Genomic DNA, 21,808 nt, shown 5'->3' with positions numbered 1-21,808 from the left:
ATCCTATCCATATTGGTAGTTATTTTGCCTTCTTTGTCCCTTAGTGCATACATCCGACTTTTGCCTATCCCAAGTTTCCTCTTCGCTGCTTTGACGCTTCCTCCGTTTTTCAGAGCGTGTTCAATTCTCTCCATGTTATACCTTCTTACATCGCATACCTTACGCCTATTAATCAACTTCGAAAGCTCTGCCAGTTCTATTTTGTCTGTTGTACTTGAGACTTTCATGATTTGACGCTTCTTAATTAGGTTCTTCGTTTCCTGGGAAAGCTTGCCAGTGTCCTGTCTAACTACCCTGCCTCCAACTTCCACTGCACACTCCGTAATGATACTCGTCAGATTATCATTCATTGTGTCTACGCTAAGGTTAGTTTCCTCACTAAGAGCCGAGTACCTGTTCTGCAGCGACACTCTGAATTCCTGTACTTTCCCTCTCAGTGCTAGCTCATTGATTGGCTTCTTGCGTATCAGTTTCTGTGGTTCCTTCTTCAAGTCTAGGCGAATTCGAGACCGTACCATTCTATGGTCACTGCATCGTACCTTGCCAACCACTTCCACATCCTTCACGATTCCTGGGTGTGCAGTCATTATAAAGTCTATTTCGTTCTTATTTTCGCCATTAGGGCTCCTCCATGTCCGCTTGCGGTTTTCTCGTTTTCGGTAGAAGGTATTCAAAATCCGCAAATTATTGCGTTCTGCAAATTCTACTAGTAGCTCTCCTCCGGCGTTTCTAGTGCCGATGCCATAATCTCCTACTGCCTGGTCTCCAGCCTGCTTCTTCCCCACCTTTGCATTAAAGTCGCCCATCACTATAGTATACTGTGTTTTTACCTTACTCATTGCCGATTCCACGTCTTCATAGAAGCTTTCAGCTGAAGCGTCATCATGGCTGGATGTAGGCGCGTAAGCCTGTACTACCTTCATCTTGTATCTTTTATTCAGTTTAATTACGATACCTACCACCCTTTCATTAATGCTATAGTATTCCTCTATGTTGCCAGCTATGTTTCTGTGAATTAGGAACCCCACTCCCAGTTCTCTTCTGTCTGCCAAGCCCCGATAGCAAAGGACGTGCCCATTCTGTAGCACAGTATAGGCCTCATCTGTCCTCCTAACCTCACTGAGCCCTATAATATCCCATTTAACACCCTCTAGCTCCTCGAATAGTACATACAGCTAGACTTCCTTCACTAGATAAGGTTCTAGCGTTAAATGTTGCCAAGTTCAGGTTCCAATGGCGGCCTGTCCGGATCCAGAGATTCTTAGCACCCTCTGCTGCGTTGCAGATCTGACCGCCGCCGTGGTCAGTTGCTTCGCAGCTGCTGGGGACTGGGGGCCGTGAGTTATTTGACGTATGCATGTGGGAGGTAGTGGCCAGATACTGCACCAGGGTGGCCAATCTTTCTCTGGTGAGGGAGTGCGTTCCCGGTGGTGGTTACCGGTGAGGCCGCACCCCAGGCCTCTTAATGCAGTTCCATCAACACGCGGATTTTTTTTTTTAAATCCGGTTGGGAACTGTGCGGCACCGGGATTTGAACCACGGACCTCTTGCTTGCGAGGCGGATGCTCTAACCACTACGCCATCGCTGCTACTCTAACCACTACGCCATCGCCGCTACTGCCTGTTATACTCAGCCGGTATAACAAGCTTCCAAACTTTAGGCGTAAATTATTGATGGGTGGGGGGGGTGGTAATATATTAGTTTATTTAACCTTATAGCAGAGCTTTGTGGTAGTGTGGGCTTTTTCTGTATAGGTGTATTCAGGGTATAGCACACCTCTACCACAGTGAAACCACCTTTGAAGAGTGTTAAATGCAGTTTATAAATGTTCATTTGTTCATTTCAAATAAATGAAATTTCAGATAACTTGGCCCTTTGAGTGTTTCAACATACATGTACAGCATTATTTGACAGGCACCAAAGGCTTTATGCCACACACGTATGCCATTGCCTGTATGTTTAAAACGCACTTTTCGATCATTTGTCTAACTTGGCATGTGCTGCCACACTTCGGGAATGCGTGGAATTTTTTTTCACACGCAGTCTCTCTTCTTTTATTTCCAATATGGTGTGCCGCCAATTGCTTGATCATCTGAGTGCGCTTGGTGCAGTGTGGCTGGTTTTAGTTTCATCCTTAGGGTGGTTGTTTTTTCTCGTGCCCGCAGAGGTGATAGCTGTCTGGCTTCTAATCCCTTAAAGTGCGATCGCATAGTTTTTATTTAAAAAAAAGTATAATATGTGGTTCTTTAGTTTGCTTGATGTTACTCACGAATAAGCCTTGTGCATCTAACAATAAATATGGTCATTTTGTCATTTTGATGTAAAAAAAGTTAGAGGCAATATATTTCTAAAATACTGAATTTACTCGCGTAATGAACGGACTTTCTACATTCGTCCGTTGCAATCTCGCTAACCGACGCCTCGCACCTCCTTGCCTGTTGGATTTCTTCCGTTTTTTATTATTATGACGACCCCAATTTATTATTATGCCGACATTTTTTCGCTGCCACGCACCGCATTGTTTTTCTTTCTACCTGTGCGTGGCATATCCCCTGTCTCTTTAAATCATCTATGCGCCACAGTGGGGTTCACGAGCGGTGGGAATGGAGAGACATTGCAGCTGATATGCACATAGCGAGCGAAGGTCACAAAACTGCCTGCGCCAACAGACGGTTGCTCTTTCCAAATACGGAACTTGAAGGCCCAACTTCATGCAAGAGATTTTCGAGCAACGACGATACGATAGGATTTGCTGTCACTATGGCTGTTGTGAAGGGCCATTAGTGGACATCGCGTTGCAGGTTTCTGGAAAACTAGACTAAAAAAATCGCTTGTCGTCCAAGAAAGATCATGACTTTTGCCACAATATGATAGCACCCCCGATTCTCGCTTTGGTCGCAATTCGCTCTTCATGCTTGTTACCGGCGCGTACTTCGAGGAACGAGGAAGGTATAGGCTACCTTTTCTACAGTAACTTCTCATATGGACAGCCAGGCGGCGGCCGTATTTTGTCGATAATTTTGTTATGAACGGTTTGTATTTATGCTTCGGTGGTAGCTACCTGCAATGTTGGTTACTTGCTACTATGTAAAACGGTGGCGTAGCGGTTGTCGTGCGAGGTTGCCGTGAAGTTGGCAGAGTGCGTTGTAGCGCATGCTTGTGGGCACTCCTAAAGATCACAGCAGATACCACTGTTGCAGTTAAATGACTCCAACAAAAAATAGCCGCGAAACGCTTTTATGGCGTGTGCGAGAACAGATTGCAGAAGATAGCGCCGTCCGACCACTGAAGATGAGTGAAGTGCAGCAAAGAAGCTGTTTTTAAACAGTGTACGCGTATGTCAATTGCGAAAGGCTAAGTGACGTGACTTTTTTTTACAGCGAAAGCTGTTATAAGACCACAACTCGGGTCACGCGCCACTGTAGTTGTTCGTTGCTGCCGGTGTCCGTAACCACATTGCACGAAATTCGGAAAAAAAAAAACAACCTAGGGCCGATGACACTGTGAGACTCGAACCCGGGTCCACTGGGTGCCAGCCCAGTATTCTACCACTGAGTCATGCCGGTATTGGGACCTGTTGGCCAACTTGCCTTAGGCAGGTTTGATGTCAGGAAATCAATCGCGGTAATACGACTTACAAAGTGTAACAACAACCAGTCATCGTACAATGCGAATAGCGTAACAAGTGGGTCGTCCAATGCTTCAACCCATTACAAAAGCTTGTTCTTGTTCACCTATCAACTGTGGCGGATACCCACTTCAGGCATAATTTCTCATTGTTGTTAGCCACTGCATGAACAATTGGCATGAACAATTGGAATTCTTTGCAAGTGTTTAGTGGATACCAAGCTTCTAAAAAGAATGAGGAAAAATAGCATAGCAAATGCCGGCCTACTACCCAAGAATTTTTATTATTAACGCCATCGAGACGCTGCTAGCGTCGACCAGTGCGGATGGGGTCATGTCGACTCCTGCTTTTTTAATAGTTTTCTGCGGTTCACCCATCGTAACCTCAAACAATTGTGTATTTTCTGAAGCAGCAAGATGCACAGATTCTGGTGATATCAACTTTATTCCAGTGGGTGCCTTTTTGAACATTTTCCGGAACATTGAACATTTGGTCCGCATTAGGCCTACTTCGCTGGGTAGTGAGTGACGCCTCGCCCTAACTTTGCGGCCGCCTACATCTTCTTGACGGAGGGAGGTGATAGCAATTATGCCAGTGACCGTAGAAGTGGAAGGGATGAATGCGTGTCCTGACGACCTGGAAGATGCCGGGTGGACTGGGGCATTTCGTTCCCGAAAGAGTGACGTGAGACGAGACGGATTGTTGGCAGGCGACAGTCACCATGGTGGAGTGCAGGCGTCCGCCATCCCTGACAAGGTACAGGAAGCGGTGCGACGAGGCTCAAGGTGGGCTGCAGGATTTTCACGAATGTCGAGGCTCCCGAGGAATGATATTAAGGTTATAGTCCGTCTGCGAGGCAGGCTGACTGTTGCAAAGACGGACATTGTTCTCCTAGCTCAGGCTCTATCTAGTGTGGCAGGCCTGACAGAGGATCAGACAAAGGAAGATACTGTGTGCCCCAACAAGGTGCAGAATATCGTTATTGTCTCTACCCCGCACGAGTTCAGTGCGATGAAGTATGCGCGGGTCTGCAAGATTTACACTCGTATGGGGTCGTTTGAGGTCTCTGTGTATATTGTGGCCGCAGGGAACACCTGTAAGCGGGTTCTTCGCAAGATTGACCCGTCCACTGATGATGAAGTGATCAAGCGCATGGTTGTTACTGGTCGGAACCCCGTTGTCTTGGAGGTGAAGCGTATTAAGACCGCATCAGCTGTAGTGGTGTTCTTTGACGGTATGAAGGTGCCTAACACGGTGGTGTGCGGAACGGCGCTTCTGCCCTGCTACCTTTATCGTCGCCAGGTGGATGTTTGCTATGCCTGCGGTCAAGTTGGTAATCGAGCTGGCATTTGCCCTAACAGTGCGGAGAAGAAATCAAAGTGTCGTGGATGTGGAGTTGCGGTGGTCTCGGGCCCAATGGATAAAGCTCAGCATCATGTGTGTGAGCCAAAGTGTGAATTGTGCGGTGGCCCACATTTTACGGGTTGCAAGGAATGCAAGGAGCGCTTTGAGGTGTCATATGTGATTCGGCGTCAGAGGCAGCGGCGGCGACAGCGCGCAAGAAACCAGCAGAAGGCGGCTCGGAACAACGCCAGTGGTGCTGAGGGTGGTAAATTACAACAGACTCCAGCTGCGGGGAATACTTATATCCTTCGCTCTCACTCTCAGTCTTGGTCCAGAGGGTGCTCGCGCTCACGGTCCAGAGAACGCTCTCTGTTGGTGACTCGGACAGGTGCGGCTGGGCAGCAGTCTTCTCACCGTCAGGCGTCGGTGCGGTCCCGCAGTCGGAGTCACGGGCAACCTGAGAAGCATACAACGTAGGCAGATAAAGTCAACAATCAGCCGAATCCACGGCTTCTTGAAGGAAGAGGCCAGTCACTGGTGAGAGACAGGTCAGAGCATGTTGTAAATCCCCCTATGCAAGCTCTCGAGGCCGAGAATAAGCAGTTGAGGAGGGACTTGGCGGAACTCAAGGCGGCTTTTGTCGATCAAAGAGAGGGCACAGGGCGATCGTAAGAAAGATGGTGCCTTTTGGAGTAAAGCCTAGCGCAAAGCCCTGGCTCCTGCTGAGGAGCAATTCGAAAGTACGGCTACTGTTGCGGCAGTAGAGTTTGAAGCTACCCCATCTCCTCTGAAAGGTGGCATAGATGATAGGTTGACATGTATGGAGACAACGTTAGATTGTATGATGGATGTTCTGTCCTCTTTGGAGGGTAGAATCACGGTGGAGGGTAGAATCTCGGTAGAATCACGGGGGAAAATGGGAGAGGCCTTTGTCCTGCAGTGGACGTAGTCAGGCTGGTGATGATGATGATGATGATGATGATGATGATGATGAATCGGCGGCGTACGCAGAAGCTTAATAGGAGGCTTTGGGCGAGGGTATCCTTGCTAAATAAAGAAATTGAGACTTATACCAAAGAGCTTGGCCGGCAACAATGGATGGAGAAGTGTAATGAGACTGACAGCGCAGAGGTAGCAGATGGGGTCTGCTCAAGAGTCTTCTTTATGACAAGGCGTCGAAGAGGACGGCTTGCCTGGCAACGGATCGGATCATTAGAAAGCAGTTGCATATGGGAATGACAGAGGCGGAGATGGCCCATGTTCTTGCCACCCAGTACCAGCCTCTTGGAAAGAAATATGTGGCTGGTGATGACGTGTTAAGCAGTTATGGGGGTGCCGACAGGCCGGAGCTTGATGCTCCTTTCACGGTGTCAGAAATTAGGCATGTTCTATTTAACCTTAATGGTAGATCTGCTACTGGCCCGGACGAGATCACAAATGCTCCTACGTAACCTTGTCGATAAGGCGATTGAAATTCTTACTGGGCTACTTTGCAGGTGCTGATTGAGTGGCGTACTGCCATGGTGCTCTCATCACTAAGCCAGGTAAACCTCCATATGTAGACAACTTGCGTCTAATTTCACACGCGTTGTGTCTAAGCAAGGTTGCCGAACATGCCATTCATAATCAGGTCACGGAGTACCTAGCGTTTTGCACACAGGATGCCCTTCTCATTCAGTGGGCCATTTTGGATAATCATACGTGTGATGTCAAGGGGATTTTGGCGTTGGATCTTGCTAAGGCGTTTGATACGGTTGCTCATGAGCACATCCTGAGACAAATCTCGTGTATGAGTTTGGGATGTAAATTATATCGCTTCACGCCATCTTTTCTTGTGGGGCGTGAAGCGATAAAACGTCTTAGATTTGGCTCAGTCTTGAGTGACAAGTACGAGTTAAGAGAGAGGGGCACGCCGCAAGGGTCAGTCTTGTCACTTTTGCTCTTCAATATTGCTCTGCACAGGCTGTCCGAACTGCTAGCTGGAGTGCCTGGCGTTTGGCATGCTATTTATGTAGACAATATTACCGTGTGGTGCACGGGCGGCTCTCTGGCCACACTTCAAGAATCCCTGCAGGAGGCGCTGGACGTCACCGAGCGCTTTATAGGGAGTACGAGCCTCGCCCTCTCTCTGAAAAAGTCGAAGCTTCTACTTTTTCGGAAAACGCACCAGGACAAGCGGAATATCGTGCCTTTCAATTCCCTTCTGGTGAAGCTGCGGTCTCGAGATAAGACGATAGTTCCGAGAGTAGATTCTATGAAGATCCTGCAGTCTGAAAAATTCAATCTAGCAATAAAGTCATGACATATCCACAAAGTTAATGTTGACGAGTGGGCGAAGTAGTAACATCGTTTGGTGCTACCTTAAGGGGGGACGCGGGTCTCAGAATGGTGAAAAATGGCCAAAAAGTTGATTTTGAGAAAATGCAATATTTGAAATTTTCAGACCTATAAGCACGTGTCCTCAAATTGTGAACGCTGAATTCGATCAGTAAATAAATTAAAATTGATTATGAAGTCGCTACGGGAGCCGCAAAACAACCCACGGCAGGTCAAATTCGTTCAAACTTCCTGCACGCGCCGCCGGCGAGGCAGTCGGCCGATCGCCGCCATCTTGGGCTTGTTTTGAAGCTGATTCCTTTGTGCACATTTTGCCATCCTTCAAAATGGCGTCGCTTAAACAGAACGGCTGCCCTCACCCTTTTCCGGAGCCCTCTTCCAGGCCACTGATTGGCTGGAGCGCGCGCGCACCAGGCGAGCCTCCTGTTCCTCGCTTCCCATTGGCTGATGCGGCTAAAGTTGCCCGCGCTTTTTTTTTGTATATTGTTCGTCGGCCGCCGGTTCCCATTCGCGCACGTTGTTCGTCTGCTTCCCGCACGTGCCTGCTTGTGCTACGTGACAGACGCACCGACTTTCCGTCTTTTGCCGTCATGATTGGAGACGCTCGTCTAAAGAAGAAGACTCGCCAAGCGTACGGCAAGAAACGGAGGCACCCGTAGAACGCCCGCCAAAAGAAAGCAGCCGACAACGTGCAGCCGATTTCGCCCGATGCCGCTGGAGCGGCGCATTCCGACGACGGCGCGCAGCCGCGGCCGCTTGTGTCCGAAGCGGTGCACTCTCCTGTGCCTTGCAGCAGCACCTCATCGAATTGTGTCGTCGTTGGATCGTCATCTTGCACCTCCAGCAGCATCCTAGACCGCATTGACACGGCGTTTTATTCGGCGGACGAGTTTGCTGAGTGCGCGATAAATGATGCTTGAAGGCATCACTCGCATCGCAGTGCACGACGGAACGTAAGTTCGAGTTACTAGATATTGATCTGGAGGATGGTGGCAAAGAAAACAGGACAGAATTTGTTATTGTTTATCTGGCGGCGATACGCTCGTTATTTGGGCTTGTCGCGTGCCCAGAATGCGATGGAAGAAGCGTCACTATTTCAATAGCCAAGAAAGAGTGTGGGCTGTGTTCGAAGCTCATAGTCACGTGCGGCAGTTGTGACTTTTGCGAAGAGCGTTTTTCGTTCCCACGTATAGCCGACGAGACCGACGCCAAAATAAGGCCGTTTGAAGTTAATATGCGTGCCATGAAGGCCATCAACAGTATTGGCAAAGGGGCAACGTCTCTGTCGGACTTCTTCGCCGGGATGAATATTTCGCATCGAGGGCTTCATCACAAGAGTTACCGAAGCCACATGACTATGATGAAAGAAGCCTGCTGTGCGAGTGCTGCCGAGTGCGAATCGGCGAGCATTGCTCGCGTCAAGGAGCTTTATGCGGAGTTCGGCAACGCGCCCAGAAACGTCATTTATGACGGCACCTGGCTTACACGTGGACATAGCTCGCACATATGTGTTGGCTGCATTGTTAAGATGTATAGTGGCCTCGTGATAGACCATATCGTGCTATCGAACTTTTGCCTGGCTTGCACCACAGGACCCAAGGAAGGAGAGGCAGGACATTCTGCCTGGCTCATTCAGCATGCCCCTCTGTGCCAGAAGAATGTTGATTGTAATGCTGGCCAGATGGAAGTGGAGGCAGCACTATGCTTGTTTGAGCGGTCACTTGAAAAGCACAAGCTTCGTTATACGACAATGCTGTTGGATGGCGACAGCAGGACATTCCATGCACTCACAAAAAAAGAGGTGTACGGCTTCATAAAGGTGGCCAAAAAGGACTGCATAAATTATGTACACAAGCGTATGGGAGCTGCCTTACGTACCCTTGTAGAGAAAAAAAAAAGCTCAAGGTGGCTCACTTGGCGGAAAGGGCAGACTTACGCAACAAAAGATAAAGAAGATCACCTCATACTATGGCTACACATTGAGAAGCCACAGAAACGATGTTCCAGGTATGCAGAAGGCTGTTCTAGCAACTTTGAACCACATGTCTTCAACTGACGAGGCACCAAAGCATGACCTTTGCCCTGAAGGCCCTGAATCCTGGTGCAAATTTCAGAGAGCTCTTGCGAAAAAAGAGAAGCCGTTACGGCACAAGGACAGCCTGCCTGATTTCGTAACTGAAGCATTGGAGCCTGTGTTTAGGCGGCTGAGCGACAATGCCCTCTTGGAAAGGTGCAGCGATGGGATCACCCAGAACCCAAGTGAGAGCCTGCACGCTATGATTTGGCAGCAGGCCCCCAAAACTCAGCATGCATCTTGCGGAGCATTGAAAGGGCAGTTGCCCAAGCCATCAGCTGCTTCAACCAAGGCACAACCAAGAGCAACGTGGAAATTGCCGAGAAGCTGGGCTACAGCGCTGGCAATAACTTGGTGCATCGCAGCCTTGAGAAGGACAAGGGCAGGCTACAAAAATCGCGAAGAGAGCATCTCAACAGCAGTTCAATAAAGGAAAGACTTCCAAAGCGTCACAAGCCAGCAGGGGACTGTGCTTACAGCCCAGGTCTGCTGTAAACAGTCATGATGGCAAATAGTGAGAATTTTTGCAAAAACAAATATTCTTGGTTTTAGATGTAAACATTGTGTAAATCTATTGTCTATCGAAGGACAACATTATTACATGATTTTTTTGTGTTCCTTTCACTTGCAAGGCACTGGAATGACCACAAAGTAAAAAAATAATAATTCTCATGCTGAGTCAATGACTATTTTATAGTTCTAGAACAAAGCTGTGAGCAGTATTCTGGGTGGGTACAGTGAAATTTAGCATGGCCATTTACCCTATAATATAGAGCTACAGAATGATGTCATTAATACCACTGTAGCTTCTCTTTAACAAAAGTTAAAGTTGCTAGAAACTTCAAACGCGTTTTTCTCAGTTTGATGTTTTTGCACATTGCACTCGGCCTTACGGGGGTTTTTCCTATGTTAAACTTGAGTGAATGCTACAAAGTTGGTATCATTGTATTCGTCTTGACATGATCTAGGGGGTGATGCTATTTCTATTTCTTTAGCATCACTTCAAAACTTACCATTGAAGATTTTAGTGAGATAAATTTATTGTAATATAGTGACCATAAGTGTTCGTCCGTTTTCTTGCTTATAAAATGCCTTCAAATCGATAACAATAGCATCACCCGCTACAGCAAGTCTCCTTCATTGGGATTAATTATGCATTCGCTTTTTGGATTTAGCAAGAATAAATTGCCAAGAAGTCCCGTAAGAAGTACGCAATTAATTAAGACTCAGACCTTCATAGTTTATAAACCACTTTGAACATTAAGAAACAAATTACAGTTTTGAAATCAGCATGAAAAACTAGCTTAGGTAGTGAAGTTTGGTTAAGATTGAGCAAAAAATTAAAAAAAAAAATTTAGAACCCACGTTCCCCCTTAAATCACCCGTGACATTGACCATTCGCGCATGTAATTGAGTGACAAAGGGGTGTACAGTCACATACAAACAAGGTTTATTGGTCATAAATGGTACATTGTGCTGAGTTGTGAATAACCTTTTTTTTTCATTATTACTGCTTTGTGGTATTGGATCTAGCGTGAAGTTGGCAAAAAGGAGGTCTGCACACGTTCCCCTCGTGGTTGTTTCTAGTCCTACGAAATGCATTGCAGAGCACATTGAGAAGTGATATACTGCACAAACCAGTCATTGACCGTGATCATCATCACCATCATCTTCATCAGCGTCATTGTCATGGGGTGTAGTGGGCACCTTGCATGTGCTGTGCCATTACAGCAGAAAGAGAATGTGTGCTCTCGAATGCGCCTGTTCTTTGTTATCAATGTTATCAACAGAGGTGGCTACGGCGCAATAAGGCTAACGCCGACCCCAACGCCAACGGACAAGCCTTGACTTTAAAGTTCTTCAGCTCTAAAACACATTTTTCGAATGTACAGGAGTGCATGAAAAAATCACTCTCAAAAGGTATTTTAAATTCGTGTCGAAGTGAATTTTGTTACTGTTATATTTGTTTGAATATTCTAATAGCTTGAATATTCGCACATGCCTTTGCTCTGGTTGTTGCGTGGTGCAGGCACGTGTGCTGCCAGGGGAGCGCACCCTACGGCTGCACTACGCAAACTGCAAGTGCTACAATGCCGACTTTGACGGCGACGAGATGAATGCGCACCTGCCCCAGAGTCCCCTGGCACAGGCCGAGGCCTCCGAGGTAGCCAGCGTCAACCGGCAGTACCTGGTGCCCAAGGACGGCACACCGCTCAGCGGCCTCATCCAAGACCACGTCATTGGGGGATCCCTGCTCACCATGCAGGGACGCTTCTTCACCAGGTGGGCACAGTGCCAGTTGGGCCCTGCAAAATGTGCTGCTAAGCGCGGTGGGAAAATGCGAGAATGTTAGGTTTTCATATCTCCCGAGAATACGCAAGCCGAACGTTGTAGCACGGGCAGTCACCGAGAAATCGCTCCCTTTTCTTTTGACAAAGTATGCCATATACTGAAGTTACTATGTTTATGGTGGTTGGCTGACTTGAGCATCATGGGCTGCATAATTACCGTGACTGCTGCGAGATGCTGCCACGTGCTTGCGTGCACGCTGGCAAGCACACAGTAAGACGTGCACGTGTTCATAGAAAAGAAAAAAAAAAACTTGTAAAATATATCCCGCTAAAGAGAATGATGTGTAGATGCGAAGCAGCGGGCGCTGACGTTTACACTGGCGGTGACGTTGACGCTGGCGCTCATCACACAAAATCCGAGTAAAGAAACCCGTGTGTGATGGTTAACCGGACGTTCGTCACTATGTTTGTTGATAGCGGACGAGAAAGCATTAACATGAACTTTTTATTTCATGGCATGGGTGGAACGGCTGACGACGCACGGATACGCTACCGTGTGCAGCGCCGTTGAGTCGGACGTCGCGGCCAACCCAGCAGTCAGGGTCGCAACTCCGGAGGTCCTGGATCAGGCCACGGCTCACGACGACCACACCCGGTAGGCCTCGTCCACGAACCTGCTCCCGGCCTCTGCACTCAGGCAGGAGCCGTTCGGCAGGTCTCGGCCTTGAACCTTGAACAGACACACCGGAGCTCGACCTGGCCGACACGTACGGGTCTCACGTCCGGCTCTGGAACGCTGCCAGGAACTCGTCCTCTCGAGCGGCACACCGTTTCGTCTGCCTTCGTGGCCTCAACTCTCGAGCTGCAGTGGCGGAGATGCCTTGACCAGCGCGACCTCGGACCTCGTTTCCAAGCTTTTGATCACCTTCCGGGCGTAGCGGTTCCACGTGCGGGTTCTGGCCAGCACAGCACCGTCTGTGCCGTGCTGAAATGCTGCTCGCTACAGCTGCGGTGCGGCAGCTCACTCACCGGCGTTCGTCGCCTTGGCCAGGGCACAGCCAGGTACCCTCGGGTGCGCACCTCGTGAGCTCGCGGCCCACTTCCGAGGCTGGCGCGTCGCTCGGTACGGCTCGGCACCACTCGGCGATCCTCGATTCAGGCAGCAACTCTCCTGGCATCTGAATCCTCGGCCACCCTGAACCTCGCCCGGCTCCTTGGTCCTCCGTACACACGCCCGCGTCTCGCCCGGCAGAACATCTCGCTCGTCCCTTGCCGAACTGCGACGCTCTCGTGACACCGGCGCTTGTTGGCATGGGTGCGACTACTGAGCAGTCAACCCGCATCGAGACGCGATGCTCCATGCGGGGCATGGCCAGCCCGTCCAGCGAAGAGCGTGCGCCGAGACGCGATGCTCGACGCAACCGTGACCATTAGCCAGGCCACGTTCATCGCTGTGTCGAACGGCTGACCGTGGAGACGCCTCGCCGAGATCCGCGATGCCCTCGGCAAGGAAGAGAACAGCAGGCCAGGCCGCGCCCCGAGATGCAGTACTCGTGCCGGCAATGCCGCCCCAGCTGGTGGTTGGACGGCAGCAGCGGGGACGGCCGCGTTCCCTGGCCGGAACCTGGATCGCCTGCGTCCGACGCTTCTGCCCGCTGTCTCCCGTCTGCCGCTGCTTCGGCTCGTCCCCAGCCACAAAGCCCACTGCCACGTGATGGTCGCCCGTGGCCCAATCGTGGCACGCCACCTCTATGGGCCACCACAAGTCATCAGCTGATTCGCTGCCACTCACGCGCACATTACACGCGCCTTGCCCGCACTTCCGTCGTTGTCGTTTTCTTCACTCATCACAATAACCCCCCGCACAAGAAAGTTGTTTCAGTCAAACAACTTTTCTCACAATACACAGTGATGAGGAAGAACAGTCCCGTGGACTCACGACTCTCGAGCAGTGGTGGCGGAGATGTCTGGACCAGCGTGGCCTCGGGCCTCGTTTCCGAGCTCTCTGGTCCCTCATTTCTTTTTCCTCCGCGCTCACCCATGCCAGCAAAACCTCTCCACTCAGCCGCATCTCCTTCCCTAGCTCAACTAGCTTTCTCTTGTCGTCCATTCTCGTCCGCCACACACAAACAACGTGAGGCTCTCAGATGTAACGCGAGAGCTTAATCCTGGCAGGCTCGCCACTTATTGCGATGGTGAACGGGACGTTCGTCACTATGTTTGTTGATAGCGGACGAGAAAGCATTAACATGAACTTTTTATTTCATGGCATGGGTGGAACGGCTGACGACGCACGGATACGCTACCGTGTGCAGCGCCGTTGAGTCGGACGTCGCGGCCAACCCAGCAGTCAGGGTCGCAACTCCGGAGGTCCTGGATCAGGCCACGGCTCACGACGACCACACCCGGTAGGCCTCGTCCACGAACCTGCTCCCGGCCTCTGCACTCAGGCAGGAGCCGTTCGGCAGGTCTCGGCCTTGAACCTTGAACAGACACACCGGAGCTCGACCTGGCCGACACGTACGGGTCTCACGTCCGGCTCTGGAACGCTGCCAGGAACTCGTCCTCTCGAGCGGCACACCGTTTCGTCTGCCTTCGTGGCCTCAACTCTCGAGCTGCAGTGGCGGAGATGCCTTGACCAGCGCGACCTCGGACCTCGTTTCCAAGCTTTTGATCACCTTCCGGGCGTAGCGGTTCCACGTGCGGGTTCTGGCCAGCACAGCACCGTCTGTGCCGTGCTGAAATGCTGCTCGCTACAGCTGCGGTGCGGCAGCTCACTCACCGGCGTTCGTCGCCTTGGCCAGGGCACAGCCAGGTACCCTCGGGTGCGCACCTCGTGAGCTCGCGGCCCACTTCCGAGGCTGGCGCGTCGCTCGGTACGGCTCGGCACCACTCGGCGATCCTCGATTCAGGCAGCAACTCTCCTGGCATCTGAATCCTCGGCCACCCTGAACCTCGCCCGGCTTCTTGGTCCTCCGTACACACGCCCGCGTCTCGCCCGGCAGAACATCTCGCTCGTCCCTTGCCGAACTGCGACGCTCTCGTGACACCGGCGCTTGTTGGCATGGGTGCGACTACTGAGCAGTCAACCCGCATCGAGACGCGATGCTCCATGCGGGGCATGGCCAGCCCGTCCAGCGAAGAGCGTGCGCCGAGACGCGATGCTCGACGCAACCGTGACCATTAGCCAGGCCACGTTCATCGCTGTGTCGAACGGCTGACCGTGGAGACGTCTCGCCGAGATCCGCGATGCCCTCGGCAAGGAAGAGAACAGCAGGCCAGGCCGCGCCCCGAGATGCAGTACTCGTGCCGGCAATGCCGCCCCAGCTGGTGGTTGGACGGCAGCAGCGGGGACGGCCGCGTTCCCTGGCCGGAACCTGGATCGCCTGCGTCCGACGCTTCTGCCCGCTGTCTCCCGTCTGCCGCTGCTTCGGCTCGTCCCCAGCCACAAAGCCCACTGCCACGTGATGGTCGCCCGTGGCCCAATCGTGGCACGCCACCTCTATGGGCCACCACAAGTCATCAGCTGATTCGCTGCCACTCACGCGCACATTACACGCGCCTTGCCCGCACTTCCGTCGTTGTCGTTTTCTTCACTCATCACAATAACCCCCCGCACAAGAAAGTTGTTTCAGTCAAACAACTTTTCTCACAATACACAGTGATGAGGAAGAACAGTCCCGTGGACTCACGACTCTCGAGCAGTGGTGGCGGAGATGTCTGGACCAGCGTGGCCTCGGGCCTCGTTTCCGAGCTCTCTGGTCCCTCATTTCTTTTTCCTCCGCGCTCACCCATGCCAGCAAAACCTCTCCACTCAGCCGCATCTCCTTCCCTAGCTCAACTAGCTTTCTCTTGTCGTCCATTCTCGTCCGCCACACACAAACAACGTGAGGCTCTCAGATGTAACGCGAGAGCTTAATCCTGGCAGGCTCGCCACTTATTGCGATGGTGAACGGGACGTTCGTCACTATGTTTGTTGATAGCGGACGAGAAAGCATTAACATGAACTTTTTATTTCATGGCATGGGTGGAACGGCTGACGACGCACGGATACGCTACCGTGTGCAGCGCCGTTGAGTCGGACGTCGCGGCCAACCCAGCAGTCAGGGTCGCAACTCCGGAGGTCCTGGATCAGGCCACGGCTCACGACGACCACACCCGGTAGGCCTCGTCCACGAACCTGCTCCCGGCCTCTGCACTCAGGCAGGAGCCGTTCGGCAGGTCTCGGCCTTGAACCTTGAACAGACACACCGGAGCTCGACCTGGCCGACACGTACGGGTCTCACGTCCGGCTCTGGAACGCTGCCAGGAACTCGTCCTCTCGAGCGGCACACCGTTTCGTCTGCCTTCGTGGCCTCAACTCTCGAGCTGCAGTGGCGGAGATGCCTTGACCAGCGCGACCTCGGACCTCGTTTCCAAGCTTTTGATCACCTTCCGGGCGTAGCGGTTCCACGTGCGGGTTCTGGCCAGCACAGCACCGTCTGTGCCGTGCTGAAATGCTGCTCGCTACAGCTGCGGTGCGGCAGCTCACTCACCGGCGTTCGTCGCCTTGGCCAGGGCACAGCCAGGTACCCTCGGGTGCGCACCTCGTGAGCTCGCGGCCCACTTCCGAGGCTGGCGCGTCGCTCGGTACGGCTCGGCACCACTCGGCGATCCTCGATTCAGGCAGCAACTCTCCTGGCATCTGAATCCTCGGCCACCCTGAACCTCGCCCGGCTCCTTGGTCCTCCGTACACACGCCCGCGTCTCGCCCGGCAGAACATCTCGCTCGTCCCTTGCCGAACTGCGACGCTCTCGTGACACCGGCGCTTGTTGGCATGGGTGCGACTACTGAGCAGTCAACCCGCATCGAGACGCGATGCTCCATGCGGGGCATGGCCAGCCCGTCCAGCGAAGAGCGTGCGCCGAGACGCGATGCTCGACGCAACCGTGACCATTAGCCAGGCCACGTTCATCGCTGTGTCGAACGGCTGACCGTGGAGACGCCTCGCCGAGATCCGCGATGCCCTCGGCAAGGAAGAGAACAGCAGGCCAGGCCGCGCCCCGAGATGCAGTACTCGTGCCGGCAATGCCGCCCCAGCTAGTGGTTGGACGGCAGCAGCGGGGACGGCCGCGTTCCCTGGCCGGAACCTGGATCGCCTGCGTCCGACGCTTCTGCCCGCTGTCTCCCGTCTGCCGCTGCTTCGGCTCGTCCCCAGCCACAAAGCCCACTGCCACGTGATGGTCGCCCGTGGCCCAATCGTGGCACGCCACCTCTATGGGCCACCACAAGTCATCAGCTGATTCGCTGCCACTCACGCGCACATTACACGCGCCTTGCCCGCACTTCCGTCGTTGTCGTTTTCTTCACTCATCACAATAACCCCCCGCACAAGAAAGTTGTTTCAGTCAAACAATTTTTCTCACAATACACAGTGATGAGGAAGAACAGTCCCGTGGACTCACGACTCTCGAGCAGTGGTGGCGGAGATGTCTGGACCAGCGTGGCCTCGGGCCTCGTTTCCGAGCTCTCTGGTCCCTCATTTCTTTTTCCTCCGCGCTCACCCATGCCAGCAAAACCTCTCCACTCAGCCGCATCTCCTTCCCTAGCTCAACTAGCTTTCTCTTGTCGTCCATTCTCGTCCGCCACACACAAACAACGTGAGGCTCTCAGATGTAACGCGAGAGCTTAATCCTGGCAGGCTCGCCACTTATTGCGATGGTGAACGGGACGTTCGTCACTATGTTTGTTGATAGCGGACGAGAAAGCATTAACATGAACTTTTTATTTCATGGCATGGGTGGAACGGCTGACGACGCACGGATACGCTACCGTGTGCAGCGCCGTTGAGTCGGACGTCGCGGCCAACCCAGCAGTCAGGGTCGCAACTCCGGAGGTCCTGGATCAGGCCACGGCTCACGACGACCACACCCGGTAGGCCTCGTCCACGAACCTGCTCCCGGCCTCTGCACTCAGGCAGGAGCCGTTCGGCAGGTCTCGGCCTTGAACCTTGAACAGACACACCGGAGCTCGACCTGGCCGACACGTACGGGTCTCACGTCCGGCTCTGGAACGCTGCCAGGAACTCGTCCTCTCGAGCGGCACACCGTTTCGTCTGCCTTCGTGGCCTCAACTCTCGAGCTGCAGTGGCGGAGATGCCTTGACCAGCGCGACCTCGGACCTCGTTTCCAAGCTTTTGATCACCTTCCGGGCGTAGCGGTTCCACGTGCGGGTTCTGGCCAGCACAGCACCGTCTGTGCCGTGCTGAAATGCTGCTCGCTACAGCTGCGGTGCGGCAGCTCACTCACCGGCGTTCGTCGCCTTGGCCAGGGCACAGCCAGGTACCCTCGGGTGCGCACCTCGTGAGCTCGCGGCCCACTTCCGAGGCTGGCGCGTCGCTCGGTACGGCTCGGCACCACTCGGCGATCCTCGATTCAGGCAGCAACTCTCCTGGCATCTGAATCCTCGGCCACCCTGAACCTCGCCCGGCTCCTTGGTCCTCCGTACACACGCCCGCGTCTCGCCCGGCAGAACATCTCGCTCGTCCCTTGCCGAACTGCGACGCTCTCGTGACACCGGCGCTTGTTGGCATGGGTGCGACTACTGAGCAGTCAACCCGCATCGAGACGCGATGCTCCATGCGGGGCATGGCCAGCCCGTCCAGCGAAGAGCGTGCGCCGAGACGCGATGCTCGACGCAACCGTGACCATTAGCCAGGCCACGTTCATCGCTGTGTCGAACGGCTGACCGTGGAGACGCCTCGCCGAGATCCGCGATGCCCTCGGCAAGGAAGAGAACAGCAGGCCAGGCCGCGCCCCGAGATGCAGTACTCGTGCCGGCAATGCCGCCCCAGCTAGTGGTTGGACGGCAGCAGCGGGGACGGCCGCGTTCCCTGGCCGGAACCTGGATCGCCTGCGTCCGACGCTTCTGCCCGCTGTCTCCCGTCTCTTGTCTCCCGTCTCTTGTTTCTCTTGTCTCCCGTCTGCCGCTGCTTCGGCTCGTCCCCAGCCACAAAGCCCACTGCCACGTGATGGTCGCCCGTGGCCCAATCGTGGCACGCCACCTCTATGGGCCACCACAAGTCATCAGCTGATTCGCTGCCACTCACGCGCACATTACACGCGCCTTGCCCGCACTTCCGTCGTTGTCGTTTTCTTCACTCATCACAATAACCCCCCGCACAAGAAAGTTGTTTCAGTCAAACAACTTTTCTCACAATACACAGTGATGAGGAAGAACAGTCCCGTGGACTCACGACTCTCGAGCAGTGGTGGCGGAGATGTCTGGACCAGCGTGGCCTCGGGCCTCGTTTCCGAGCTCTCTGGTCCCTCATTTCTTTTTCCTCCGCGCTCACCCATGCCAGCAAAACCTCTCCACTCAGCCGCATCTCCTTCCCTAGCTCAACTAGCTTTCTCTTGTCGTCCATTCTCGTCCGCCACACACAAACAACGTGAGGCTCTCAGATGTAACGCGAGAGCTTAATCCTGGCAGGCTCGCCACTTATTGCGATGGTGAACGGGACGTTCGTCACTATGTTTGTTGATAGCGGACGAGAAAGCATTAACATGAACTTTTTATTTCATGGCATGGGTGGAACGGCTGACGACGCACGGATACGCTACCGTGTGCAGCGCCGTTGAGTCGGACGTCGCGGCCAACCCAGCAGTCAGGGTCGCAACTCCGGAGGTCCTGGATCAGGCCACGGCTCACGACGACCACACCCGGTAGGCCTCGTCCACGAACCTGCTCCCGGCCTCTGCACTCAGGCAGGAGCCGTTCGGCAGGTCTCGGCCTTGAACCTTGAACAGACACACCGGAGCTCGACCTGGCCGACACGTACGGGTCTCACGTCCGGCTCTGGAACGCTGCCAGGAACTCGTCCTCTCGAGCGGCACACCGTTTCGTCTGCCTTCGTGGCCTCAACTCTCGAGCTGCAGTGGCGGAGATGCCTTGACCAGCGCGACCTCGGACCTCGTTTCCAAGCTTTTGATCACCTTCCGGGCGTAGCGGTTCCACGTGCGGGTTCTGGCCAGCACAGCACCGTCTGTGCCGTGCTGAAATGCTGCTCGCTACAGCTGCGGTGCGGCAGCTCACTCACCGGCGTTCGTCGCCTTGGCCAGGGCACAGCCAGGTACCCTCGGGTGCGCACCTCGTGAGCTCGCGGCCCACTTCCGAGGCTGGCGCGTCGCTCGGTACGGCTCGGCACCACTCGGCGATCCTCGATTCAGGCAGCAACTCTCCTGGCATCTGAATCCTCGGCCACCCTGAACCTCGCCCGGCTCCTTGGTCCTCCGTACACACGCCCGCGTCTCGCCCGGCAGAACATCTCGCTCGTCCCTTGCCGAACTGCGACGCTCTCGTGACACCGGCGCTTGTTGGCATGGGTGCGACTACTGAGCAGTCAACCCGCATCGAGACGCGATGCTCCATGCGGGGCATGGCCAGCCCGTCCAGCGAAGAGCGTGCGCCGAGACGCGATGCTCGACGCAACCGTGACCATTAGCCAGGCCACGTTCATCGCTGTGTCGAACGGCTGACCGTGGAGACGCCTCGCCGAGATCCGCGATGCCCTCGGCAAGGAAGAGAACAGCAGGCCAGGCCGCGCCCCGAGATGCAGTACTCGTGCCGGCAATGCCGCCCCAGCTGGTGGTTGGACGGCAGCAGCGGGGACGGCCGCGTTCCCTGGCCGGAACCTGGATCGCCTGCGTCCGACGCTTCTGCCCGCTGTCTCCCGTCTGCCGCTGCTTCGGCTCGTCCCCAGCCACAAAGCCCACTGCCACGTGATGGTCGCCCGTGGCCCAATCGTGGCACGCCACCTCTATGGGCCACCACAAGTCATCAGCTGATTCGCTGCCACTCACGCGCACATTACACGCGCCTTGCCCGCACTTCCGTCGTTGTCGTTTTCTTCACTCATCACACCGTGACTACATATACGGGGTGGCCAGTGAACGATTGTGTAGCATGAGCATTTGGTTTTTTACTCGCAGATGCTGCCTGCGTTGGCCTTGCAAGGCGAGAGAGGGGGAGGGGAGCGACAGTTTTGCGGGTGTCTTCCTGGCCCGGCGCGAGACACAAGCATGTGCGTCTCGGCACGAGGTGCGAGCATGCGGCACGAGATGCGAGACACGTGCATGTGCAGTGGGTGTGTACGGAGTGACAGCATTTCACTGGCTAGTCAAAGAGCTGCTTCGCATCTAAAAAAGGAGAGTGAGTGCTCAAGGTCATGATGCGTGCTGACGAAAGGGCGCAATTACATACTTCTTGTCATTCCTATGTCTTTCAGCACAGTCACTGCCACGAAAGGAGGGAGAGACAGTGCTTGATGTGCATAACGAATTCCTGTAACTCTGCTCGTAACTGACACTATCTAAAAGATTTTGCAGCATGGAATTCCAAGTCCAATTCAAATCCAAATCCAAATTTTATTTTCGCATTGCCGAAACACCAATACAGTAGTGCAATGTTTATGTGAAAATAGGAGATCAGAGAAAAAGCTGCACGTGTGCAGCTTGACTTGGCTCCGGTCCCCTGGTACAGCTGTGACGGTACGAAACATATCGGTATCGAAAATATTATTGTCCGCAATGTTGTAACGTAAGAACAAGAATAGCAAACATCAAAACAGATTAACAGCAAAAGGAACTGCGTATGATAAAAAAAAAAACTGCAAGAGAAATAAACTACTGCTAAAAATTACTAAGGAATCCGAAGTTGCACCATACATTCATATAAAGACAAACATTACAAAAAGAGATCCAGCAAGCTTTTGTTAGTACTGTTTAAAATTTTAACATTTTTTGGTATAGTTCATTTAGGGTGATAACCTACACCAGGTCTCCAAGTTATAACAAAATGTACTACCCTTCCGTGTTTAGGTCTCCAAATTGTGGGAATTAAGGCTAGCCCACTGCCTTTGTGCCGGCTTTGCCGCCTCTCCTGCCGTTCTCATGTCCCGACATGACTCCCTTCCTCTGCTGTCTGCCACGCTGGGGAACTCCTCTCACCCAGTTGCGGATGTTGACTGTGGCGCTGTGCGTGGGTTCTCTCGGGACGTTTCACCCGAGCGCGTCGGGAGTAAGTCAGATTCTTGCGGCACAGCTGAGGGTGAGCACACGTTCTCTTTTCCGTCCGTCGACTCCCATTGTTTAGG

General features: G+C 53.4%; 1 protein-coding gene across 5 annotated transcripts in view; it reads left to right on the top strand.

Moving 5' to 3' along the window:
- The window catches only part of Polr1A (RNA polymerase I subunit RpI1), a 610,310-nt gene that overhangs the window by 131,014 nt on the left and 457,488 nt on the right, over positions 1–21,808 (top strand). For all 5 annotated transcript variants that reach the window (XM_075882913.1, XM_075882912.1, XM_037432148.2 and 2 more), the window contains one exon: positions 11,414–11,667. In XM_075882913.1, coding sequence (XP_075739028.1) covers positions 11,414–11,667 — 254 coding nt within the window. The remainder of the gene's footprint in view (positions 1–11,413; positions 11,668–21,808) is intronic.

The sequence above is a fragment of the Rhipicephalus microplus genome, unplaced genomic scaffold (genome assembly GCF_043290135.1).
Source record: "Rhipicephalus microplus isolate Deutch F79 unplaced genomic scaffold, USDA_Rmic scaffold_14, whole genome shotgun sequence".
In the NCBI taxonomy this organism is placed as follows: domain Eukaryota; kingdom Metazoa; phylum Arthropoda; class Arachnida; order Ixodida; family Ixodidae; genus Rhipicephalus; species Rhipicephalus microplus.
Note: the sequence above shows the minus strand (reverse complement) of the source record. Positions and strands in the feature narration are given on the sequence as shown.